The sequence below is a fragment of the Ovis aries genome, chromosome 17, assembly GCF_016772045.2.
Source record: "Ovis aries strain OAR_USU_Benz2616 breed Rambouillet chromosome 17, ARS-UI_Ramb_v3.0, whole genome shotgun sequence".
Lineage (NCBI taxonomy): Eukaryota > Metazoa > Chordata > Mammalia > Artiodactyla > Bovidae > Ovis > Ovis aries.
This window is the reverse complement of record NC_056070.1, coordinates 14,443,147-14,464,389: the sequence shown is the minus strand read 5'-3', so window position 1 is coordinate 14,464,389 and position 21,243 is coordinate 14,443,147. Positions and strand designations below refer to the sequence as shown.

General features: G+C 38.4%; 1 protein-coding gene across 2 annotated transcripts in view; it reads left to right on the top strand.

The window, feature by feature from the left end:
* The first annotated feature begins 830 nt into the window (after positions 1 to 830).
* Positions 831 to 21,243, top strand: part of SMARCA5 (SWI/SNF related, matrix associated, actin dependent regulator of chromatin, subfamily a, member 5) — a 35,718-nt gene continuing 15,305 nt past the window's right edge. For both annotated transcript variants that reach the window (XM_004017225.6, XM_060400631.1), the window contains exons 1-10: positions 831 to 1,227; positions 5,049 to 5,123; positions 8,461 to 8,627; positions 10,663 to 10,763; positions 12,496 to 12,596; positions 13,365 to 13,544; positions 14,815 to 14,970; positions 15,069 to 15,200; positions 17,216 to 17,284; positions 19,985 to 20,094. In XM_004017225.6, the coding sequence (XP_004017274.2) occupies positions 1,051 to 1,227; positions 5,049 to 5,123; positions 8,461 to 8,627; positions 10,663 to 10,763; positions 12,496 to 12,596; positions 13,365 to 13,544; positions 14,815 to 14,970; positions 15,069 to 15,200; positions 17,216 to 17,284; positions 19,985 to 20,094 (1,268 nt within the window). In that variant the 5' untranslated portion in view covers positions 831 to 1,050. The remainder of the gene's footprint in view (positions 1,228 to 5,048; positions 5,124 to 8,460; positions 8,628 to 10,662; positions 10,764 to 12,495; positions 12,597 to 13,364; positions 13,545 to 14,814; positions 14,971 to 15,068; positions 15,201 to 17,215; positions 17,285 to 19,984; positions 20,095 to 21,243) is intronic.

Genomic DNA, 21,243 nt, shown 5'->3' with positions numbered 1-21,243 from the left:
TCTATGACTCTTATCTATGACTCTCATTCACATGGTGATGGGCAGTTTGCTTATGTTTAGCACGTAAATTCAGAGAAAATATCGTTTAACTCTGTAAGAGAAGTAGAAGGAATTTAGAAATGATTCTTATAGCTAACGTGTAGACAAAAAAATATTACACCAACGGGCCCTTTTGTTTAGACAACAAAACCTAAGAGACGTCAACTGGGATAACTAAACCATCTTCAACACATTGGCGTCACACCTATGAGCGGCGGCAGCGAAAGTGTTAAGGCCTGCACAGGCCTCTATACTGCAGTAGGCGGCGCAAAACCTGGGCAAGTTTTCTGGGAGTGCCGCAGATCCCTGCCAAGCAGAGCAGACCAGGCGCCGGTGGACCCTGAGCCGTTAAGAACGCCTGGAAGACAGCGCTCGCGTCATGCCGGGAAGCCGACGGACAAACCTACGTCTCCAATCTCTCCCTCGAGGCCCCGCCCATTCCTTACCCAAGAGCTCTCTGGGGCCTCGAAGGAGGCGTGGCCCAGGGCAAAGAGGGGAGAATGCGCATGCGCACTCGGAGCCCAGTCATGTAGCCAACTATCAATCTCGCGAGTGTTGATAGTCGGTGGCGTAGGTAGTAGAACTGAGTGCTGGCGAGATAGATGATATCTACCAGAGGAAGAAGAGGAGGCAGCTAAGCCAGTTCCCAGTCTCTGTCCCTCCTTTGCTTTCCTTTCTTTTTCCCTCAACCCTCCGCCCTCCTGTGAATCAGCCCGCCTTCCCTGACCTCAGTGACCCGAGTGGCCCCGCCCACTCTCGTCGACGTGATTCCCGCCGTGGGGTAAAGCGCCGGTCGAACCCGGAGCCCCGCGGAAGAGGAGGGCGACCAGAGGGGGAGGTTGCTGGGCCTGGTTTGGGCTCGTCGCCGAGCCGCGGCGCAGGGGGCTTTCGGGTAGTCCTCTCGCTTCTCCATCTGCTCGTTGCGACGCAGCCACCCAGGCCTAGGCCTCCTCCTCCTCCTCCCTGCCGGACCCGGCCTCTGGCAGCAGCGGGTGACGCAGACGGAACATCATGTCGTCCGCGGCCGACCCTCCGCCACCCCCGCCTCCCGAGAGCGCGCCTTCCAAGCCCGCAGCCTCGGCCGCCGGCAGCGGGAGCAACAGCAGCAACAAAGGCGGCCCCGAGGGCGTCGCAGCCCAGGCGGCTCCCTCCGTGGCCAGCGCCGGCCCCGCGGACTCGGAGATGGAGGTGAGGGCGGCTCGTGGTGTGGAAAGAGGGCAGGATGGGGAGGAGGAACTGGTTCCCTCGCCTCTGTACTAGTGATGAGACGCAGAGCCAAACTTCACCCCTTCGCACTCCAACACGGCCTCAGACCGTTTGGGTCGGAAATGATGCTCTCACCCTTGCGCGTAAGCAATCCAGGCAACCTCAAGTGGATTTCTGGCACTTCACGTTTATATTATTTGTCTCTTTGGCGAACCTTGCCAAATCCTCGAACGCTCTTATTAGACACATGTTCTTGATTACTGAGGCCGAGTGAAGATCTACCCTTTTTTTTTTTTTTTTTAAGCTGGACTCCCATAATTCCCTCGCTCATCTCTGAATCTCGATTTTACTTTCCGCTAAACTTGGGGAGAGGGCGAGGGAAATTTCCCTCTAGGTACGGGGGTAGACAGGCGGGGTGGGGAAGGCATTTAAAAGCAGCGCATCCGAGGGCTTGGGCCTCCTTTTCTTCATCCCGTTCTTTGCGGGGGCGGTATCTGTTTCGCAGAAACAATGGCGAGGGCTGGATGGCCGAGGGCGCAGTGGGGATAAGCGGGGCACAGCTGCTCCCTCGGAGGGAGAGGAGGCTCCTCCCAGGCACTGTTCCGTGGGGAAGGGAAGCGACCACGGCGGCAGCAGCTGTCTTGAACCCCCATTTCATTTTGTGGGGGGAGTGATGGATGGATGGATGAATGAATTAGTGAGTGAGGGGCGGTTAGTTTGCTTACAGACCAGCGCATTTCCTCTTTGGGGGCCTTGGCCTTATTTTGAAAATTGGTACCGTTCTCTATGGCTCCCTACCTTCTGGGCTGGGGCTGGTGGGTCAGGGAATGGTAACAGTACTGCGAGGGTGGAGAGATTGGGGAACTGCCAGGCGGGTCTTTTGGGTGTGCTCCAAGGTTTTGCGATGTCTGGGAACAAAGTGTTGCTTGCTCCTTCCAATTTTATTCTTGGCCTTCGATCTGTTTTGAGATATTTTATAGTCGCAACCCAGAGATTTCTGGAATTTTTCCATCCTTGGATAGATTGAGCAAAGGTAATACTGCTCTGAAAGGGAATGTTGCTGCAGAATTAACACGATAAGGAAATGGCAGGGCAGTTTACCATAGAGCATTTGGCTCAGTAGTTTTATTTGGGTGCTGTACTAGGTCATAAGTCAGTTCAGTGGAGTCCTACTCTGTGTAACTAGCGGCCTTATCTAGGGTGAGGTAACGTGTTATTAGTTTTTGAAAGAACTTTAAAGGTAAGGGTGGGTTTTGGTGGAATAGGACCTCTGGTATTCTATAGCTTTCAGCGACTTGAAATTTGTTTTCAGTTCATGTCAGTGTTGCTTGTTTTCTTTTTCTTTAGGTTTTAAATGATTGTTTTGAATTGCTAGGGTTAACTTGGATTCCCGCTTCCTTGTTTAAGGGGCTTTGAAAGTTTGACACTGAAAGCAGTTGTGTTAAATACGCAGTTCTCAGGGCTTCCCAGGTGGCGCTAGCGGTAAAGAACCCGCCTGCCAGTGCAAGAGACAAAAGAGACGCGGGTTCGATCCCTGGGTTGGGAAGATCCCCTGGAGGGGAGGCATGGCAACCCACTCCAGTGTTCTTGCCTGAAGAATCCCATGGACGGAAGAGCCTGGCGCGCTACAAAGAGCCTGGCGAGGTGGCAGAGTCAGACAAAGCTGAAGCGACTGAGCACGAACCGCGCTTCTTTGCAAATTGCTGTCCACTGTTGTCAGCCTCTCAAAAGAGGCTATCATTCGAATTTTGGAGTAGCAGCCAAAGTCTCAGTCTCACTAGAAGTGTTAAGGAAATATCAGAAAGCGGAATAATTTAAAGCCTAAACTAAATGTTTTGCCTTTCAGTTGCTGTTTTTAAGGTGAAGTGGAATTAGAGTTTAACTATGAACAGTAATGTTGTAACAAGTACCAGCTGACTGTCAGTAGTATTTTTGCCAGATGGGGAAATTGAGTCTTCTTGTAAGTAGAATCTGTGATAGAACCCACATCTGGCTCTGAAGCTGACCCTTCCCCGAATATCTTTCCCTGTCATATTTTTACCAAAAATGTGTTGTTTAACAATTTCATTTATTGAAAAATGGCTTCATTATTTTTCCTTTTCTCAGGATAGTAACATCAGTGATTTTATCTTTTACCAGTCTTTTCACTGACTAGTTTTTGTTTTTTTCCTTCATATTATAGTATGGTTTTTTGTTTGTTTGTTTTTAAGCTGCATTTTTCCAAAATCATTTATTTTCTGACAAAGCCCACTTTCCTAGGAACATTAGTTAGCTTTCCTATGTATTAGGTTATTTCTTTTTTTTTTTTGCTTGGTATTGGTAGGTCATGGGAGCAGTCACATTTTTTAATTAGTATGATCTTTTTGGCAACCTGAATGGGGCCTGTCTTGGTTCATTCTCATTTCTCATACCTACCTGGACTGATAGGTAGGTACACTATATACCAATAGCCATATGACCTTAAGAGTCCTAAACCCAAATCTTTTGCCTGTTTTAGTTAAGACTGTGAAAGAAATTAATGACTGCTATTGGAAAGCACATCTTGACTCTTTTTAGGATATATTCGGCTTTTCATGGTATCCCAGTACCATTTTGTGAATTCTAGGTAGGTGGCTTTGTCACTTTTACTCTGGAGACCAGAGATTGTGATGAGCTTAAGGTTATACAAGTTTGTAAAGGTCTTAGCACTGAAGATAGACTTGAATCTGGGTCATTTGATCTCTTATATTAGTGCTGTACCAGGCCCATCCCCTCAGCTTTTTAATCATAGGTAAGAGATTTAACCAGTCCATTCTGAAGGAGATCAGCAGTGGGATTTCTTTGGAAGGAATGATGCTAAAGCTGAAACTCCAGTACCTTGGCCACCTCATGGCGAAAAGTTGACTCACTGGAAAAGACTCTGATTCTGGGAGGGATTGGGGACAGGAGGAGAAGGGGACGACAGAGGATAAGATGGCTGGATGGCATCACTGACTCGATGGACGTGAGTCTGAGTGAACTCTGGGAATTGGTGATGGATAGGGAGGCCTGGCGTGCTGCAGTTCGTGGGGTCGCAAAGAGTTGGACGTGACTGAGCGACTGAACTGAGCTGAACTGAACTTTGTTACAGTATGTAGCACCACAGATCACTACATGTTTAATGAAAATTGTACTTCTCACCAGCTGTTCTTGTGTTCTTTTAATGGATGAGCGAACTTTGCAGTGAAGTTGGTGCTGTTTTTTTGGTTTTTGTGATTTTCTGAATGTCAGGGTGAATAAATTTGTAAAAATAGCACATTTATTATCAGTTGATTATCAGTTGATTACCTTGATTATCAAGGAATAAAACTGTAGTTAAAGTATTCACTTTAGGGTGCATGATGAATTTTTTTAATGTTTTAGAAGATGGAAATCAGGGTGACTGTGACTTCCCAGGTATACATTTGGGTAGTACTACAGTAGATACAGTAGATACTGCAGTTTTATTAAAACTTCACAGTTTATATTGTTCAATTTGGCTTTATAATTTTTGATTAGAAAAGAAAACAGATTTAAGTATTTTTGTTCTAGGACGTTGGAGATAATAACCTTGTGCTTTAATCTTGGCGGTGGGCATGAGGTTTATGTATTAGGGTTAAGTGAATTGTTATTATTGTCGTATTTTGCGTCAAGGTTTCCTATCAGATAGGATGGCAGCCATTTAGGTATCTAGGAAGTTCAGGACAGGACTGTATTACTTTGAATGTGTTTTGGGCTGAAATCAGTGTAATAATGATATGTTGAGTATTCTTGAAGAACAAACCGTGGTTTTTCCCTCTTACCAGGAAGTATTTGACAATGCATCTCCTGGAAAGCAAAAAGAAATCCAAGAACCAGATCCCACCTATGAAGAAAAAATGGTATGTTCTAGGTATATGAATAGAGTCATAATAGCTTTTTATTAGGTGATTAAATTTACTAAAGTTGAGGCACAGATATCTAATACGTGTAACATGGAGTACTGTAACTTTTTTTAATCTTACTCGACTTACTTGATTAAAGCAAATGCAGATGTATTTCATGAATTCACGTAATAGGTAAATATGTGGATTATATTAATACTCCTTTTTAGATTTAGCATTGGGAGTGAGATGAGTTGAAAGACCAGAGAAATAACTATTCAAGATGTGTTTATTCTGCATCTGTCTAGCATTGTACTCTGTTTATAAAGCGAGTAATGCATGTATAATTTATAATAACATATACAATATATAATGAGCTTCCCAGGTGGTTCAGTGGGTAAAGAATCTATCTGCAATGCAGGAGACACAGATTCGATTGCTGATTAGGGAACATCCCCTGGAAGAGAGCATGGCAACCCACTCTGGTGATCTTGCCTGGAGAATCTCATGGACAGAGGAGCCGACAGACCACAGGGTTGCAGAGTCTGACATGACTGAAGCAACTGAGCACGCTCTCATGCACATATGCATACAATATATAATACAAAAATATATAGTAATATTTCTTGCCCTACCAAAGAGAATATGAATATTATACTTGCAAAAGATCCAGCTCACATTTCACATCCTCTTGGGAATCTTTTATTTTACCATGAGTTAACCAGTACCTACAAAAAGCTTTGAATTTAAGTTTAGATTAAATAATAATGACTAACAGTGAATGAATAGTATGTACTGGGCCTTGTTCTGTGTGCTTTATATAGATTAAACTTACTTAATTTTTTTTAAATCTTAAAAAGTAAAAGTGTAAGAATATCATCACTGCACAATACAGTATCCTCCTTAAGAGTGGAAACAGTGTCTTAGTCTCTGTCTTCAGCATCCAGAATAGTATCTGGCACATAGAATACTGATTTTAACAAGTATTACTTTCCCCTTGTTCTTTGACTTTCTCATCAATATCAGCAAATATTTCTGAAATTTCTAAAATGGCTTCAAAGTCCTGAAAGTTTGCATATATGTATCTGTATACACATATATAATGTGCATAATATATATTGTAATATGTAAAGTATAAGTGATGTATTACTCTATATGATTTCTATTGTGCTTTGTATATATACATTTTGTGTACATCTGTAACTATCCTGTCACCTTTCTTTGCTGTCACTCTTATTTGAAGAAAAGATGTTTTTCCATTTTTACTTTTCCCATTCATTCTTCTAAACCTTCACAACTTAGATTCTGTCATTAACACTATATTAGTGATTCTCTACTTGATCTTAGCCAAAAGGCTGAGAAGTGATGTACTAGTAACCTTAATGGACAATTCTTTGGCTTAGTTTTAGTTTCACTCTCCTTATTCATACTTGTATTTGACCCCATTGGCCACTCCACAAATTTTTTTCTTGCCTTGAGAGACCTTTTTGCTTTGATGATACCTTATTTATTTGATTATTCATTTGTCCTTCATTACATTTTGAATATTTGTTCTTGGACAGTTAGCCTTGTCACTGGTTTTCATCTGCCACTTTTAAATGAGTTCTTCTGAATATTTATCTCTAGCTCAGATGCCTCCAATCATTGTATTTTCATTTGCTTGTTGAACATTTAAATCCCTTTGGTAAGTCTTATTTAGGAGTATCCGAAGTTGAATTCATTATCTGTTTCCCACACAGTTATTTAGTGTTCTCTCAATGAATGAAAAATTTTCTTAATAAATACCCAAGCTGTTTATAACAGTGTGTCATAGTCTTGGCAGATTTAACTTCATAAATTTTTTTTTTATCTTTTACCCGCCACTCTAGTTCATTATTCTTCCGTTACATGAATTATTTCATTGGCATCTTCATTTGGCTCGTTTCTCACGATCTAGCTTCTTTCTGATCTGTGTTTTTGTAAAGTCTATGACACTGATCTGATTATATAATGGAGGTTTTCAGTGGTTCTTTACAATGCTTCTCATCTCCACAGCTCCCTTTATTGCAATTTTTTTCTCACTTCCTACAAATTTTTCAGTCTCCTGCTTTAATTTCCTTTTTCAAAATTATGACCTTGACAAGCAGTTTTCTTCTGAGCAGACTCCTTATCATCTGTTAGATCCTATTCATAGGTAAGTCAGTGAGAGAATCAGTGAGAGAATTTTGGAAATTATGAAATCTTCTGTAGCGCTTCCGTGAAGTTTATACTTCGTTCTTTAAGGTAGTAGTCTCAGACTTGACCTTGTAGAAGATAACAAAGATTTTGGATATTTCTGATCTAATGGATCATGAACCACAGTTTGACATCTAGAACCATTAAAGGATCTTGAGCACTAGAGAGGTGTGGTCACCGTGTGCCTTCAGTGTCAAATTGGGCTTCTGTTTTACACTGGTGTGATGTTTAGAAATTATGTTTTCATTTAAAAAGCACATTAGACTACCTCTGGTGTTTGCTAGGTAAAATGTTTTGTGATTCATTGTAAAGTTGACATTTTAAGCATTTATGGGTAGAGATACTGAGTAACAGGCTTCTCTGTTTATTGAACTCTTGTCTTCTTGTTTCTCCTTATTTAAAATCAAAGTATTGATGTGTCTGTAAAAAATCTGTTGTCTAAAGGCTGTAGATTTCTATTGTTCATTTTTATAAGAACTTGATTTCAAGGTCTTAAGTTTTTTTGGTCTTCTGTTCTTTTTGTGTGATAATAGGAAACACTCAAAGCCGCAGATGTTAGATATAAAAATAAGAAATGGTATTAAGAACTACATAGGGTTAATGAATATTTCATGAACTTAATAGATGTTTTTCAAGCCTGATAGCTTTTTAAAATTTGTCACAACATTTTTCCCTCTTCTGAATAAGTATACCTGTATTGCAGTGTCTTTATTTTTTTATTTGATATTTTTTCAACTACATTCAAGTATCACTGACACACAGTAGTTTTATGTTTTTAATTCAGTGAGTTTTGGCAAAGAGTTGAGGCCGTTTAGACACCGTACAGTCACAATGTAGAACAGTTCTGTCATCCCCCGGACATTTGCTCCTGCTCTCATCCCTGACACTTCAGCTCCCCTTTCTGAGAAATCACTACGTAGAATTTCATGTAGAAAATCACTGTTTGGAATTTGGGTCGTATAGTGTGTAGTTGCATGCTTGCTTGCTTTCACATAGTATCATACTTTTGAATCTCATCTATGTTGTTGCATGTAGCAGGAGGTCCTTTTTATTGCTGAGATTGTTGTATGGAGACGTTGAAATTTTGATTTCTGATTTTGTATTGATACTTTGATAAAATGTGTTTTCATATTTCTTCCAGCAAACTGACCGGGCAAATAGGTTTGAGTATTTATTAAAGCAGACAGAACTGTTTGCACATTTCATTCAGCCTGCTGCTCAGAAGACTCCAACCTCACCTTTGAAGATGAAACCAGGGCGCCCACGAATAAAAAAGGATGAGAAACAGAACTTGCTATCAGTTGGCGAGTGAGTAATAGTTGATACTTAACAGCTGAACCAGACTTATTTTAGATAGTCTTCATTAGAAGCACAAAATCATTTTATTAAAAAAAGTTATAGTGCTGTTACTTATTTGGCCCAGTTGGCTTGGCAGGATATAGCCATACATGTATAAATAAATAAAAATAGGCATAATGCTTTATTTTTATATAGATTGAGTGTCGAATTCAGATGTTACCTTCTCCTTGGAGTGGAAACAAACGCAAAGGTTAAGTGGCCTACTTAATATCATAATAGAAGGAATTAGAATAATCTGACTTTGAACTTAGATCTGACTTGGGGCATTCTCTAGTCTCCTAAACCACATACGTGGATTGAGAGTACTGCTGTTATCTGAAGTCTGTGCTTGTTTATAGATAGTATGATGATTTATGTCATGGTAGTCTACTTAAAATTTTTGTTATAAACTTAGTTTCTTTATATAAAAGGAAATGTCAAGTTGTATGATGCCATTGTTAGGTGGTGGTGCAAAATTTGTAAAGTAATTCTTACATGTTGAATTTATAGATTCTTTCTTAGAATTTGTGCTGGTTGGATAACTTAAGATGTTTGGTGGTGGTTTAGTTGCTAAGTTGTGTCCTACTCTTGGGATCGTATGAACTGTAGCCTGCCAGGCTCCTTTCTGTCCATAGGGTTTTCCAGGCAAGAATGCTGGAGAGGGTTGCCATTTCCTTCTCCAGGGGATCTTCCCAACCTAGGACTTGAACCTGGGTCTCCTGCATTGCAGGCGTATTCTTTACCAACTGAGCCATGAGGGAAGCCCTAACTAAGATGTTTAGTTAGTAATAATGAATTTAGGGCAACCTCGTTGCTTGAAAGTAACCATTAATTGAAGTAACAAAGCATATGCCAACTTTTATCTTTAGTTTAACAACCATAATAATCAGTCATCTTGATAGTATATTATGAAGGAGATTTTATTTTTAAAAAAAAGAGCAAAGTTAAGTTTCTCTCTTGGTTTATGGAGAGTAACTTGGGGTTGAGGGGTAGATTTTTGAATTAAGTTTTCGTAAGATTGGAATGCAGAGAAACACAAGAAGTAAACACATATGACCAGCAAGAAGGGACTTCCCAGGTAGTCCAGTGGCCAAGACTCCACACCCCTGGTACAGAGGGCCTGGGGTCCACTCCTGGTCAGGAAACTAGATCCCATATGCCACACTAAGAGTTTGCGTGTCACAGCAAAGATCAGAGATCCTACATGCCACAGCCAAGATCCGGTGCGGCCAGATAAATATGAAAAAATAAAAAACTACTAAAAAATAAAAATCCTTGGATTTTTATTGCCTTCACTTTCATTTCTGAGGAATGTTTCTCTTTCTGGGAAGGCTGATTATCTTTCCCACAAAGCATGTTGTTTTAATAGAAATCAAGCAATAATTTAGATATAGAGATCACAAGAGTGGAATATAATCTACTGTTTTCTAATTTAAATGAAAGTATTTGTTGAAAGTATATAGGTATAAGTGGAAACTTGAAAACTGGGGAGTAAGTAGTTTTACTAACCTGAGTCCTTTAGAGATTAAGAAATCTGGCAATATTATACCTACAAAAAATTAGTTTTTAAGAGACTGTATGTGACTCGGTTGGGATGTAAAATCTGGGCATGTATATTTAAAAAGCTTCAAGTAATTCTGATGAATCTCTAGTTAAAGAGTCATTGCCTTAAGCCCTAAGTCTCTGTTCTGCAAATTCTGTAGCTTTTGGTGAAAGTTGTAGTTTTTAAAATGTGATTTCTGGGGGAACTATTTTTGGAGTGGGAGCAAAATACTTCACATTAAAATATAAACTATGAGGTTTTTCTTACTGCATACTTCATTGAAATTAGATTATCACATTTATGTTTATCAGGTTCTGGTTAACCTAAGGTATTACTCTATAGTCTTAATTTACATGCCTCTTAAGATACTGTGAAATATTGGTCAGCCTCTTGACTACTATGTTGAAAGCTGGTAATTAAAGCCAAGACTCAGATGGCTTGATTTTATTTTACACTTGGCAGCTATCGACACCGAAGAACAGAGCAAGAAGAAGATGAAGAATTATTAACAGAAAGCTCCAAAGCAACCAATGTTTGCACTCGGTTTGAAGACTCTCCATCATGTATGTTATATATATTTAATTACTTAATCTTTAAAACATCCACTTGTAGCCTTTGGTTAATGTTGGGGTTTTTCTTGGCTATAATTTATAAAGGGAATTTTAAGTAATCTTTGAAATTTATTGATTGTGAAATGAACTTCAGATACTTTTTTGGCTAGAAGTGATAGTATATCATTATGATAGTGATGCTGTATTTCAAAAGGGCATAAATCACCATTGTGCTTGATGTTTCCTGAATGTATATGTAAAAATGGGAATGGAATTTGCCATATATTTGCCCTAGAGAAGAAAGATGTGTAGGAAAAGGTAGTTATTAAAGACTTTTTGTTACTCATCTCCTGATTTTGTCTTTGTTTTAAAGTTTATAAATGGTTTTCCAAAAGAAAACATGGTTAACCAGGTTTAGGTTTTACTTATGTATAATCTTGGGTTTCCCAAGTGGCATTAGTGGTAAAGAGTCTGCCTGCCAGTGCTAGAGACTGACCCATGGGTTCGATCCCTGGGTCAGGAGATCCCCTGGAGGAGGTCATGGCAACCACTCTGGTATTCTTGCCTGGAGAGTCCCATGGACAGAGGACAGTCCATGTAGCCATGTCAGGCTGCAGTCCGTGAAGTTGCAGAGTCGGATATGACTGAAGCGACGTAGCATGCGTGCATGTATAATCTTGGTTGTCTGGTGGCACAGTTTTTTTACTGAGCCCAGTAATTTTTTTTCCCTGATCTTTCTCTTTCTCACTTGATGACAAGTTTGTACGATCATAGTGGTTGTGAGCAAAAGAAAAATTTATAGTAGTACAGGGTTTATAATTTGGATTGGATGTTTTAATAATTAACTGTCATCTTGAACTCTTAGCAGACTAAACTTCAAGGAGGGTAGGATCTGGTTAGAAATGCATTAGTCTGGTTAAAGTGCGTATCTCCAGATTTTTTTTTTTCTGTTGGCTACAGAGTACCCAGTTTTCACTTCTTATTATGAAGCTAGAGGCCAGAGCCAGATTTGTGGTGCAGAGAGAAAGGAAATTTGAAGTATTTGAGTTGACTCTTTCTCACATTCTTACAGTGTAACCAGTTTTCCTAGTGTTGACTAACATTTCGTCTCAGAGCAGTGTTTTCAAAAGGGATGGAATATAGAATATACATGTATTTTTTTTTTAAGTTGGGTTATTTGTGATCCATATACTTAGTAATTATTCTGGGATGGGAAATGTAAACCCTGAAAGATACCATTTCTTTTTGTAGGATCTCTTGGAAAAGCAAAGTAAGGAAGGGTAAAGGAAAAACAATCTTTTATTAATAATTTTTATTTATTTCCCCTTTGTTAAGAGAAAAACACAGGCCCCAGCAAACCTCTGTTTTGGTCATCAGGGAAGGTGAAAACTCTTGGTTAGAAACACTTGCGCTGACTTTGAGAAAGGAAATAGGCCGGAGAGTCTCTAGAACCGATACATGGTAACATAAGGACTGAGCGGCTGGGGGCCTCAGATGCCTTCCCCCTTCCGTCGTGTTTCTTGTCTTCCATATCCATCTGCTCCTTCTCTACTCCACACCACAGCAGCTACCTTTCCTGACTTGGAACTTGCCACATTCCCGTTCTTAAAATCTAATGAAGAAGGCACAGTCAAAATAAACGTGTATAGGCCCAAGTTAAACCTCTGAGTGTCAAATGAAGGAGGGGCTGCCCACCTGTATTCTTGTCTTTAAAATGTGCATGTCATTTTTCTTTTGTTCTTAGATGTCAAATGGGGTAAACTGAGAGATTATCAAGTCCGAGGATTAAATTGGCTCATTTCTTTGTATGAGAATGGCATCAATGGTATCCTTGCAGATGAAATGGTATGTGTTTGATAGCTTTTGTAGAAGTCCACGTTTTATAATTTAAAACCTTGTATACCATTTAGGTTTATAAAAGTTAAGACTTGTAAGATATAGTTTATTGATTATACTGTAGACTGTTAGCAAGCTAATCCTGTGTCAGACTAATAATGAGCTCACTTTAGTTGCCTAAGTGGAATCTATATCTATACTTCAGTTGTGAGGAATTATTATCTATGAAAGTGTAATAAACTTTAAAATACTACGTTTTGAGAAGCATGCCTTTGGTTGACTTTTCTAATATGATTTGGCCATCTCCCCTCACTCCCCCCACTTCTCTGAGACACGGGGGATTAGTTGGACCTCATCAGTAAATATTTTCTCTGTGATGGCACCTTGTACCGTTCTATCTTGTAAAACATTGTATCTTGTTTACTATTTACTAGTTATATAGTGAATGTTCTAAGTTTCTGTATAGCTACGGTGCTAAGACAATTGCTTGGAGAAAGTAATGGAGTCAGAAGAAATTGGTTCTGGTTCTAGCTCTGCTGGGTGACCCTGGGAAAGCTTATATCTGAGCTTTGGGGGGTTGGTAATGGTACATCCTTCACAGACTGGTGAAGGTTAAATGCCGTAACATTGTCCACTTGACACAGGTCAAGTTTCTGCTATTTGTTAGGCGTATATACAGCTTTTCTTTTAAATGTTTCTGTACCAGTCAGGAAATAATAAATATGGGAGTCTGTTTTGTTCCGTGCTTCATAGCGTTGTGGTTATTGTCTCTTTCAGGGCCTGGGAAAGACGCTTCAAACAATTTCTCTTCTTGGGTACATGAAACACTATCGAAACATTCCTGGTCCTCACATGGTTTTGGTGCCTAAGTCTACGTTACACAACTGGATGAGTGAATTCAAGAGATGGGTACCAACACTTAGGTCTGTTTGTTTAATAGGCGATAAAGAACAGAGGGTAAGTTTCTCATATTTTGTTACATTGTTGATATTAAAAGAATTTGAATTTAGGTTTGGGGAAAGGGGATAACTAGAGGAGGGATAAAAGAAGAGAAAGGGTCCCAATAATAAGCCTGGTCTTCATAAATATTAGTAATTTGTAAGTGGAATATTATCTTGATGGCTAAGATTCATACTGGGGAAAAAGGAATTGTAGACTGTAGAAAGCTATAAGAATATAGTTTGTTCCGCCTGCTTTTAGGGGGTGGTTATAAAATTGAAGGCTTTATGCCCATTCTAGAGCAATTTCTTCATAATAATGTAAGTAGTAGAAATGTAAATAGTAACTTGACAAGTTGGTATCATATCTATCAAAATAAGTTAAAATATTGATCAGTTGATACATCCTTTTGGGGAGAGGAAATGGAAATAATGAGGGCTTCCCTAGTGGCACAGTGGTAAAGAATCTGCCTGTCTATGCAGGAGACATGGGTTGATCCTTGAGTCAGGAAGATGCCCTGGAGAAGGAAATGGCAACCCACTCCATATTCTTGCCTTGGAGATCCTGTGGACAGAGGAGCCTTGTGGGTTACAGTCCATGGAGTCACAAAATCAGGCAACTTAGCGACTAAAATAGCACCACCAACAATGGAAATAATTGTCACTATGAAGAATATAAAATTTGGATTAAAAAATGGACTCATACTGTATTGAAGGACTGTGTATTAAGTTTTGTTTTCCCTTCATTCCGCTATCAGTATGACTCTAGATTTCTTTTCTCCCTTTTTAGCTACTTCGGGTATTTTAAGTTTCAGAATCCTGAAACCCAGTGGTTTAACCAGTCTTTGCTTTAGTTTCTTCACCTGTAAAATGAGAAAATTCATAGCAATGTCTTAAAAGATCTGTAAACTTAAAATGAATGAAAATGCTTACTGCAAACTAGTCTTTAGTCCTTATCTATCTTTATGTCAGAAAACTCTTTATCCTTTTCTAAACCTGTGTCCAAAAAATTTCAACACTTAGTGGAATTGTGGAAAGAAGACATTTTAAGAATTCGTCTATCAACTTTTGCACCAAATAATTTTGTCAGTTATTTATTACATGGCTGTGACATAGGATTAATGAAGTTACTTTGAGCTAGTTGTAGCTGCTTGTGTACTATAGGTAACTCTTAATTCTTTTTTAGTATTCCGCCCCCCCTCCTGCCCCCCGCCTATGCTCTTGTTATCAATAAATTTAATGTATAGTTTATTTCTGCATGATATAATTTTTTTTCTTTTGTTAAACAGGCTGCTTTTGTCAGAGATGTTTTATTACCAGGAGAATGGGATGTATGTGTAACTTCTTATGAAATGCTTATTAAAGAGAAGTCTGTTTTCAAAAAATTTAATTGGAGGTACTTAGTTATTGATGAAGCTCACAGGATCAAAAATGAAAAATCCAAGGTAATTTGATATTTAGATTTGAAAATCATGTGTGCCTTCATTTAGAATTTGATCCATATGCAGACTATTCATTCTAATGATGAATTTGGTTCTTTCAGTTGTCAGAAATAGTGAGGGAATTCAAGACTACAAATCGACTATTATTAACTGGAACACCTCTTCAAAACAACTTGCATGAACTTTGGTCACTTCTTAATTTTTTGTTACCAGATGTCTTTAATTCAGCTGATGTAAGTACTTCTTACTATTTTCTGGTTGGAGTAGTTTTTCGATACTTAATATTTTTGTAATAGAACTGGCCTGCTTCAAGAAACATACAAACTTATATAGAAAGAGATGAGAATTTCGGTTACCAGAGGTGGGAACCAGGGGAGAAGCAGAACTGGATGAAGGCAGTTAAAGGGTGCAGAGTTTATTGTACTTATTTATCTTCCACTTACAAGATTATTAAGTATTTAAGATGTGCAGCATGATAAATGTAACACTGCTGCATGTTGGATATGAAGATTGTTAAGAGTAAATAATGACTAAAAGTAAATAACAGTAAATCCTGAAGTTCTCTTCACAATATTTTTTCTGTTTATCAAAAATGGGATATCTGTATTAAATGATGGATTTTTTTAAACATTGTCATTGCGCTGTACACTTCAAACCTCATCCAGAGCTGTCAGTTTATCTCGGTAAAACCAGAAAAATTAAAGGATTTGGCCTACCTTTTCGTACTGCTTGAGATAATCGTCACTTTTCACACTTCTAGGTAGTTAGCTGCCTGTAACCTACCAAGTTTCGTTTGCATCCTGAGAATTTACTTTTGTGCCTTTGATTTCAGTCTCATTTTTGAAGTCATGGCTTGTTCTCTCTGGAATGTCATAAATTCACATTCTTATTGGGTGGTCACGTTGGTGTGACACTGCTCTAGGTGGACTGCTTAAGTTCTTAAGGTGGTGCTCAGGTTATTCCCCAAGGGAATTTGGGGACTTCTGTTGCCTGAGTTTTAAGTCCCCAGGATGGCCTCTTCCCAGGATGGCCTTCAAATTTGGTGACGTCTGTCTAGCCATATTTTCTATGGTCTAACAAGCATAGAGACTAATCCTTACCTTTGATAGGTTATTTGTGGTGATAGAAATGGTTAATTAATTGAACTCTTGGTTGTATTTAGCAAAATGTACATTATGTCAACAGTCTGTGCAATTAGTAATTTTGGTTTTCTGTCAGGCTCGACTTCATTTTTGAACCTTTGCTCCCATTTCTGGAGTGTGTGTGTGTGTGTGTGTGTGTGTGTGTGTGTGTGTATGGCTTTGAAGAGCTTATTCAAATAAGTTCCCAAAAGGTGTTAATTTTGATTGGGTGTATTATGTAAGGATCATTTTAAGAGTAGATTTTATTATTTTTACGTTTTAAAGTTTTTTTGAGAAGATTGTATTACTGAAAGGCAATTTAATCAGTGTCAGCTAGCTACTTTAGTTCTGTTTTTAATGCTTGAACAATAGAAGTGGGTGGGTCCACATGCACAGATTTTTTTTCAGTAGTAAATACTAAGTTCTGCATGATATGCAGTGGTTAAGCCGACCATAAGTTACATGTGGATTTTCAGTTGCATGGAGTGTTGGTGCTCCTAACCTCTGTGTTGTTCAGGGGCCAGCTGTATATAATAAACATGCTAAAGAGGTAAAGCTAGGGAAACTGTCCTTTTCAAATCCTACCCAAATACTAATGAAATGTCAGTATTCTCAATTTTACTTTTAGTAAGTTTAACGAAAATTGACATTGCTCTAGAAACCTTGTGTTTAAGGTATATGAGTGGTCTTAGCAAACTGTAAAGTGGTTTTAACTTAAGATTTTCTGAAACTGAAGCATATTTTTTTTTCAGGAATATTGATTTTCATATCTACAAAACTGTCTCCAATTATTTTCTTTTCACTTTGAAACTTGTCATCCTGATGTTTAGGAAATACATGATTCTAAAATGAATTGCTAACAATAACACATTAAAAGGAACTAAATGATTTTTGCAGTTCACAGTTCAAATATTAAATTAATTTAGAAGTTATTATATGCTATATAACCTAGCATAATAAGGTATTTGCAGTTACTGTTATGGCTGTGAATTTGAGCAAACTGGGAGGTAGTGAAGGCCAGGAGGCTTGGCGTGCTGCCGACCATGGGATCGCAAAGAGTTGGACATGCCTTAGCGACTGAACACACATAAAGTTAATCTTAATGTATTTTTTGTTTGTTAATCTAGGACTTCGATTCCTGGTTTGATACAAATAATTGCCTTGGGGATCAAAAGCTAGTTGAGAGGCTTCATATGGTAAGTATTTTGGAGTAGGGTTAAAAAAGCATGTTTCTAATGGGAAAAATGATACAGATTAGTAAAATTATTTTTCTGTTAACAAAAAGCACAGTGGCTTTAGAGTCAAATCTGTTTGAATCTGCCCACTTTAGTACTTATTCTAACGATGCGAGGAGGTGGTAATGTATGGCAGTTTTAGTCTTAGAGCCTAGGGTGAAATTCTAACTTAGTGAATTAATTAATTAATCCCTTAGGGTTAACATACAGTGGGGGAAAGAAGAGTTGCCTAAGAACTTAAATATGAACAAGTTTCGGAAGCTTTAGTTCTGTTTACCTGCCATAGGAGAATCTAAGAGATTTGCTTCCAAAAGGCTAAAGGTCCATCTGTTGTTCTTAAATCAATTGATTGTGTACAAGCAACTGCTAATAGTGCAGTGTGAACAGAGTTGATGTTTTTACTGTGAAATGCAGCTTTGTTCCTTCCTGTGAAGATTCACAAGTGAAAGTTGGTAGGAAGACAGAAACTTCTCTAACAGACCCCAGGTTATAATACCCTGACCAGCAGGATAGAGCATGTAAGCATGACATACAAGGCCTTTCATGACCTAACTCAGGGTTTCTCAACTTGTGTTGACATGTTGGTGCAGTTTCTGGAGGATGGGGAAGGTGGTTTTCTTGTTCAGTAGCAGCATCCTGGACACTTCTGCTCACTCTATGCCAGTAGTATGCCCTCATTTGTGACAGTCAGAAATGTTTCAAGGCCCTAGAAACATGTCCTGTGGGACAGAATCTCTCCTTCTCCAAAGAGTTAATGTTTCTGTTAATAGTGTTCTCCAACTTCTGTCTCACTTCTTAGTCAAGCTTTACTTTGCTAAAATTGCTGACCCACTGTCAGTTTTCTGTAACCACTGTGCTCATTTCAGTGTCTTTGCTCATCTTTTCTTCCACATCTAGTATTCTCTTTCTTGCCTTTATGAATAATACTTCAGCCAAGACTCGGTGGCAATGTCACCTTCTCCATGAGTACCCAGGCCGATGCCAGCCTAGAGACTCCTCTCTAGCCTGTCTTTAATAATCCAACATTCTAACATTGTGGGACTTTGCACAGGCTACTGAAATGACCCCCTTACGAACGCTTTCCCTTGGGATTGTAAGCACAAAGGCAGGATGTGTCTTACATTTGCCTTTGTATCCTTAGCGTAATGCCTGGCTCAAAGTGCATATTTGATTAAGGGGAAAAATTGAAAAACTTTTGAGTGTTCAGATATTTGTATATAAATTAATTTTAAGGTTCTCGAAAATTCTGTGTACTGAAATTGTATTTTGTACATATTTGAAGATAATGGTCTCCTAGACACCTTGTTTCATTTTAGATGGCATTTAAGCATGTGAGCACTCAATTTAGATTTACTTGTTCAGAGGGTTGTGGGGTATGTATGTGTAGACTTTGCTTCATAAATAGATAGGTACATGTAGGTAAAGCACAACAGAATACCGGTTTTGGCATTTGTTTATTTTATTTAGCTAGCAGCATGAAGATGCTTCTCAAATCGGGGTACAGGTCCAATAGCTGCCTCGCCGAGCTGTCCTGAGATTCCCACCATAGCTCCTGTGTCTTGTAATGAAAGAGTGTGTTCACAATCACATGGTGTACTTGGGCATGAGAGAATTCTTTAAATGAGTTTTCTTTAGTTGCAAAAAAATCCGACACCAAAGCCTAACTTGTGTATATTTTTAATAACCCCCAAATTTATGAGTTGGCTGAGTGAGTTCTTTGCTGGATTTACCCAGCTGCATGTACATGGATAGTTCTGGAAGAGGGCCAGGGGGGCTGAAGGTCCTTGCTCACATGGCTGGCAGTTGGTGCCAGCTTTTGTTTGGGCTCCACTAAGCTTCCTTATGTGATGATATTCGAGTGTTGCTTATTGTTTTTCTCATCAACTTTTGTTGTTTGATCACATTTTTATAAGCTAGTGATAAATAGAACAAAGGAAGATAAAAATAAAAGGATATCTTTTGCTTTATAGCTGTCTTACAATTATTTTATGAAAATTAATTACCTATATACAACAGGGAATGTCTCACAAATATAATATTGTGTAAAAGAAACCGATATAAATTGGGCATATACTATGAATCTTTGTATATAAATAAAGTTAAAAACCATCAAAACTGATGTATGACATTAAAAACTGAATATTGCTTACCTTTGGGAATATGTGGGATCCTGGGAAGGTTAGAGAAGGACTTATGGGATGTTCTGTTTATCTAGAAGATGGTTACATGGCTATGTTTACTTGATTAAAATGTATTGAGCTACATATTTACAGTGTGTATACTTTATATTTGTCTACTTCCATAAGAAAAATTAGGGAACAGTAACCACGATGACGACATAATGTGGACATAGCCTTTTCTTAAATAGTTTTAAATTTGAAAGGCAGTGAATGTTGAAAATATCATCTTTAAAATTTACTATTGTTTTTTACACTTTATGACAAGTGTATCAAGTGTTTACTTACTATATTGAACAGTCATCTTAACATACTCTTTAGGAAGTCTGTAATAATAAATTATGTATTTGGAAGGGAGAAGTCCTAAGAATCTTTTGATATTCAAGAAGGCACATTTCTGTGTATTTAATGGACGCTTTTGAGATCCTGAAATATTACTTAAGTTACCGATAAGGTCATCTCCATTTCTTTCTGCTCTTTTAAGGTTTTGCGTCCATTCCTCCTTCGTCGAATTAAGGCTGATGTTGAAAAGAGTTTACCTCCAAAGAAGGAAGTAAAAATCTATGTGGGTCTTAGCAAAATGCAAAGGGAATGGTATGTGTTTTGAGATGTTTTTGAAATAATTCTTAATTCTTTACTAACTTTCATTTGTATTTTGCTTTTGTACTTGTATTGTCAAGGAACTCAGTTTGCTGGTTTGCACTCAGCCTGAACAGTTTCCCAGATGTAGAACCTAGGACTTCCTAATCAAATTTATGATACAAAGTATTTGTTAAAGATGAAAGAATCAGCTTGGGAAGTTTAAGAATTCAAAAGTTGGCATTTAACAGAGATGGATGTAAAGTCCTCTACGTGGGTTTTTAAAAAAGAAACTCTGGTGGCACAGACGTGAGACATGTGGTTAACCTGCTGGGTCATAAATACTGGCCCATGGGCTCATGCTAGTCCCTGATAAAGTCGGAGATGGTAGAGGTCTGAGAAAACTTAAGTGCTCTCTCCTATCTCAGAACGCTATATTTATTTAGTTTATAAGTCCATTTTGAGCTGATGTTTTATTTTAGGCAAGATTAAAATGTCCTTTTGTGAAATTGCAGTAATGACACATGATAGCTATTTTAAAAGCCCCTAAATAGAGCATACTAAGAAAGGTGAAAACCTTGTAAATTTCTGTTATTTTTGTTTTTTCTGTTTTCCTTTTTTAAAAGTTTTATGGGTGTATGAATCTTAGAAACTGCTGGCTTAAGTGTTCAGAGGAGGGAAATAATTAGATACTCTGTTCTTACTGCATCTCAAGTATGTTCAGTTCAGTGCTCAGCATTGATCAGTATTTTTTCAAGGGGCTGGAGTTGTTGGTAAAAGGACAGAAAAGATACAAGGCAAAGAAATGGGCAAAAGGTAGCCCTTTCTAAATGTCCTCAAAAATTTTGAAAGGTCTTAATAGAGGAGCAAAGAGTTCGGCTTGTCTTATATGGCTCTAAAATACAGAATTAAGACATGAATCAGTGCTGAGGTAAAGCAAATTTTTTTTTTAGTTTATAACCACATTGGTGAATTTTACATTAGAATTGTGCTGGAAAGGTCTGCCTTGAATATTTTGTGCCTACTAATTGGAGTTGTTAAGCATAGATGGCTTTGGTTATTTAAGTTGTTCCTCAGAGGATTCAGGGTTCTGAAACTTCGGTATTTGGAAAGATTACTCTTTGCTTTAGGATAATGTCTTAACTTTTTAGTGTATACAGTCAA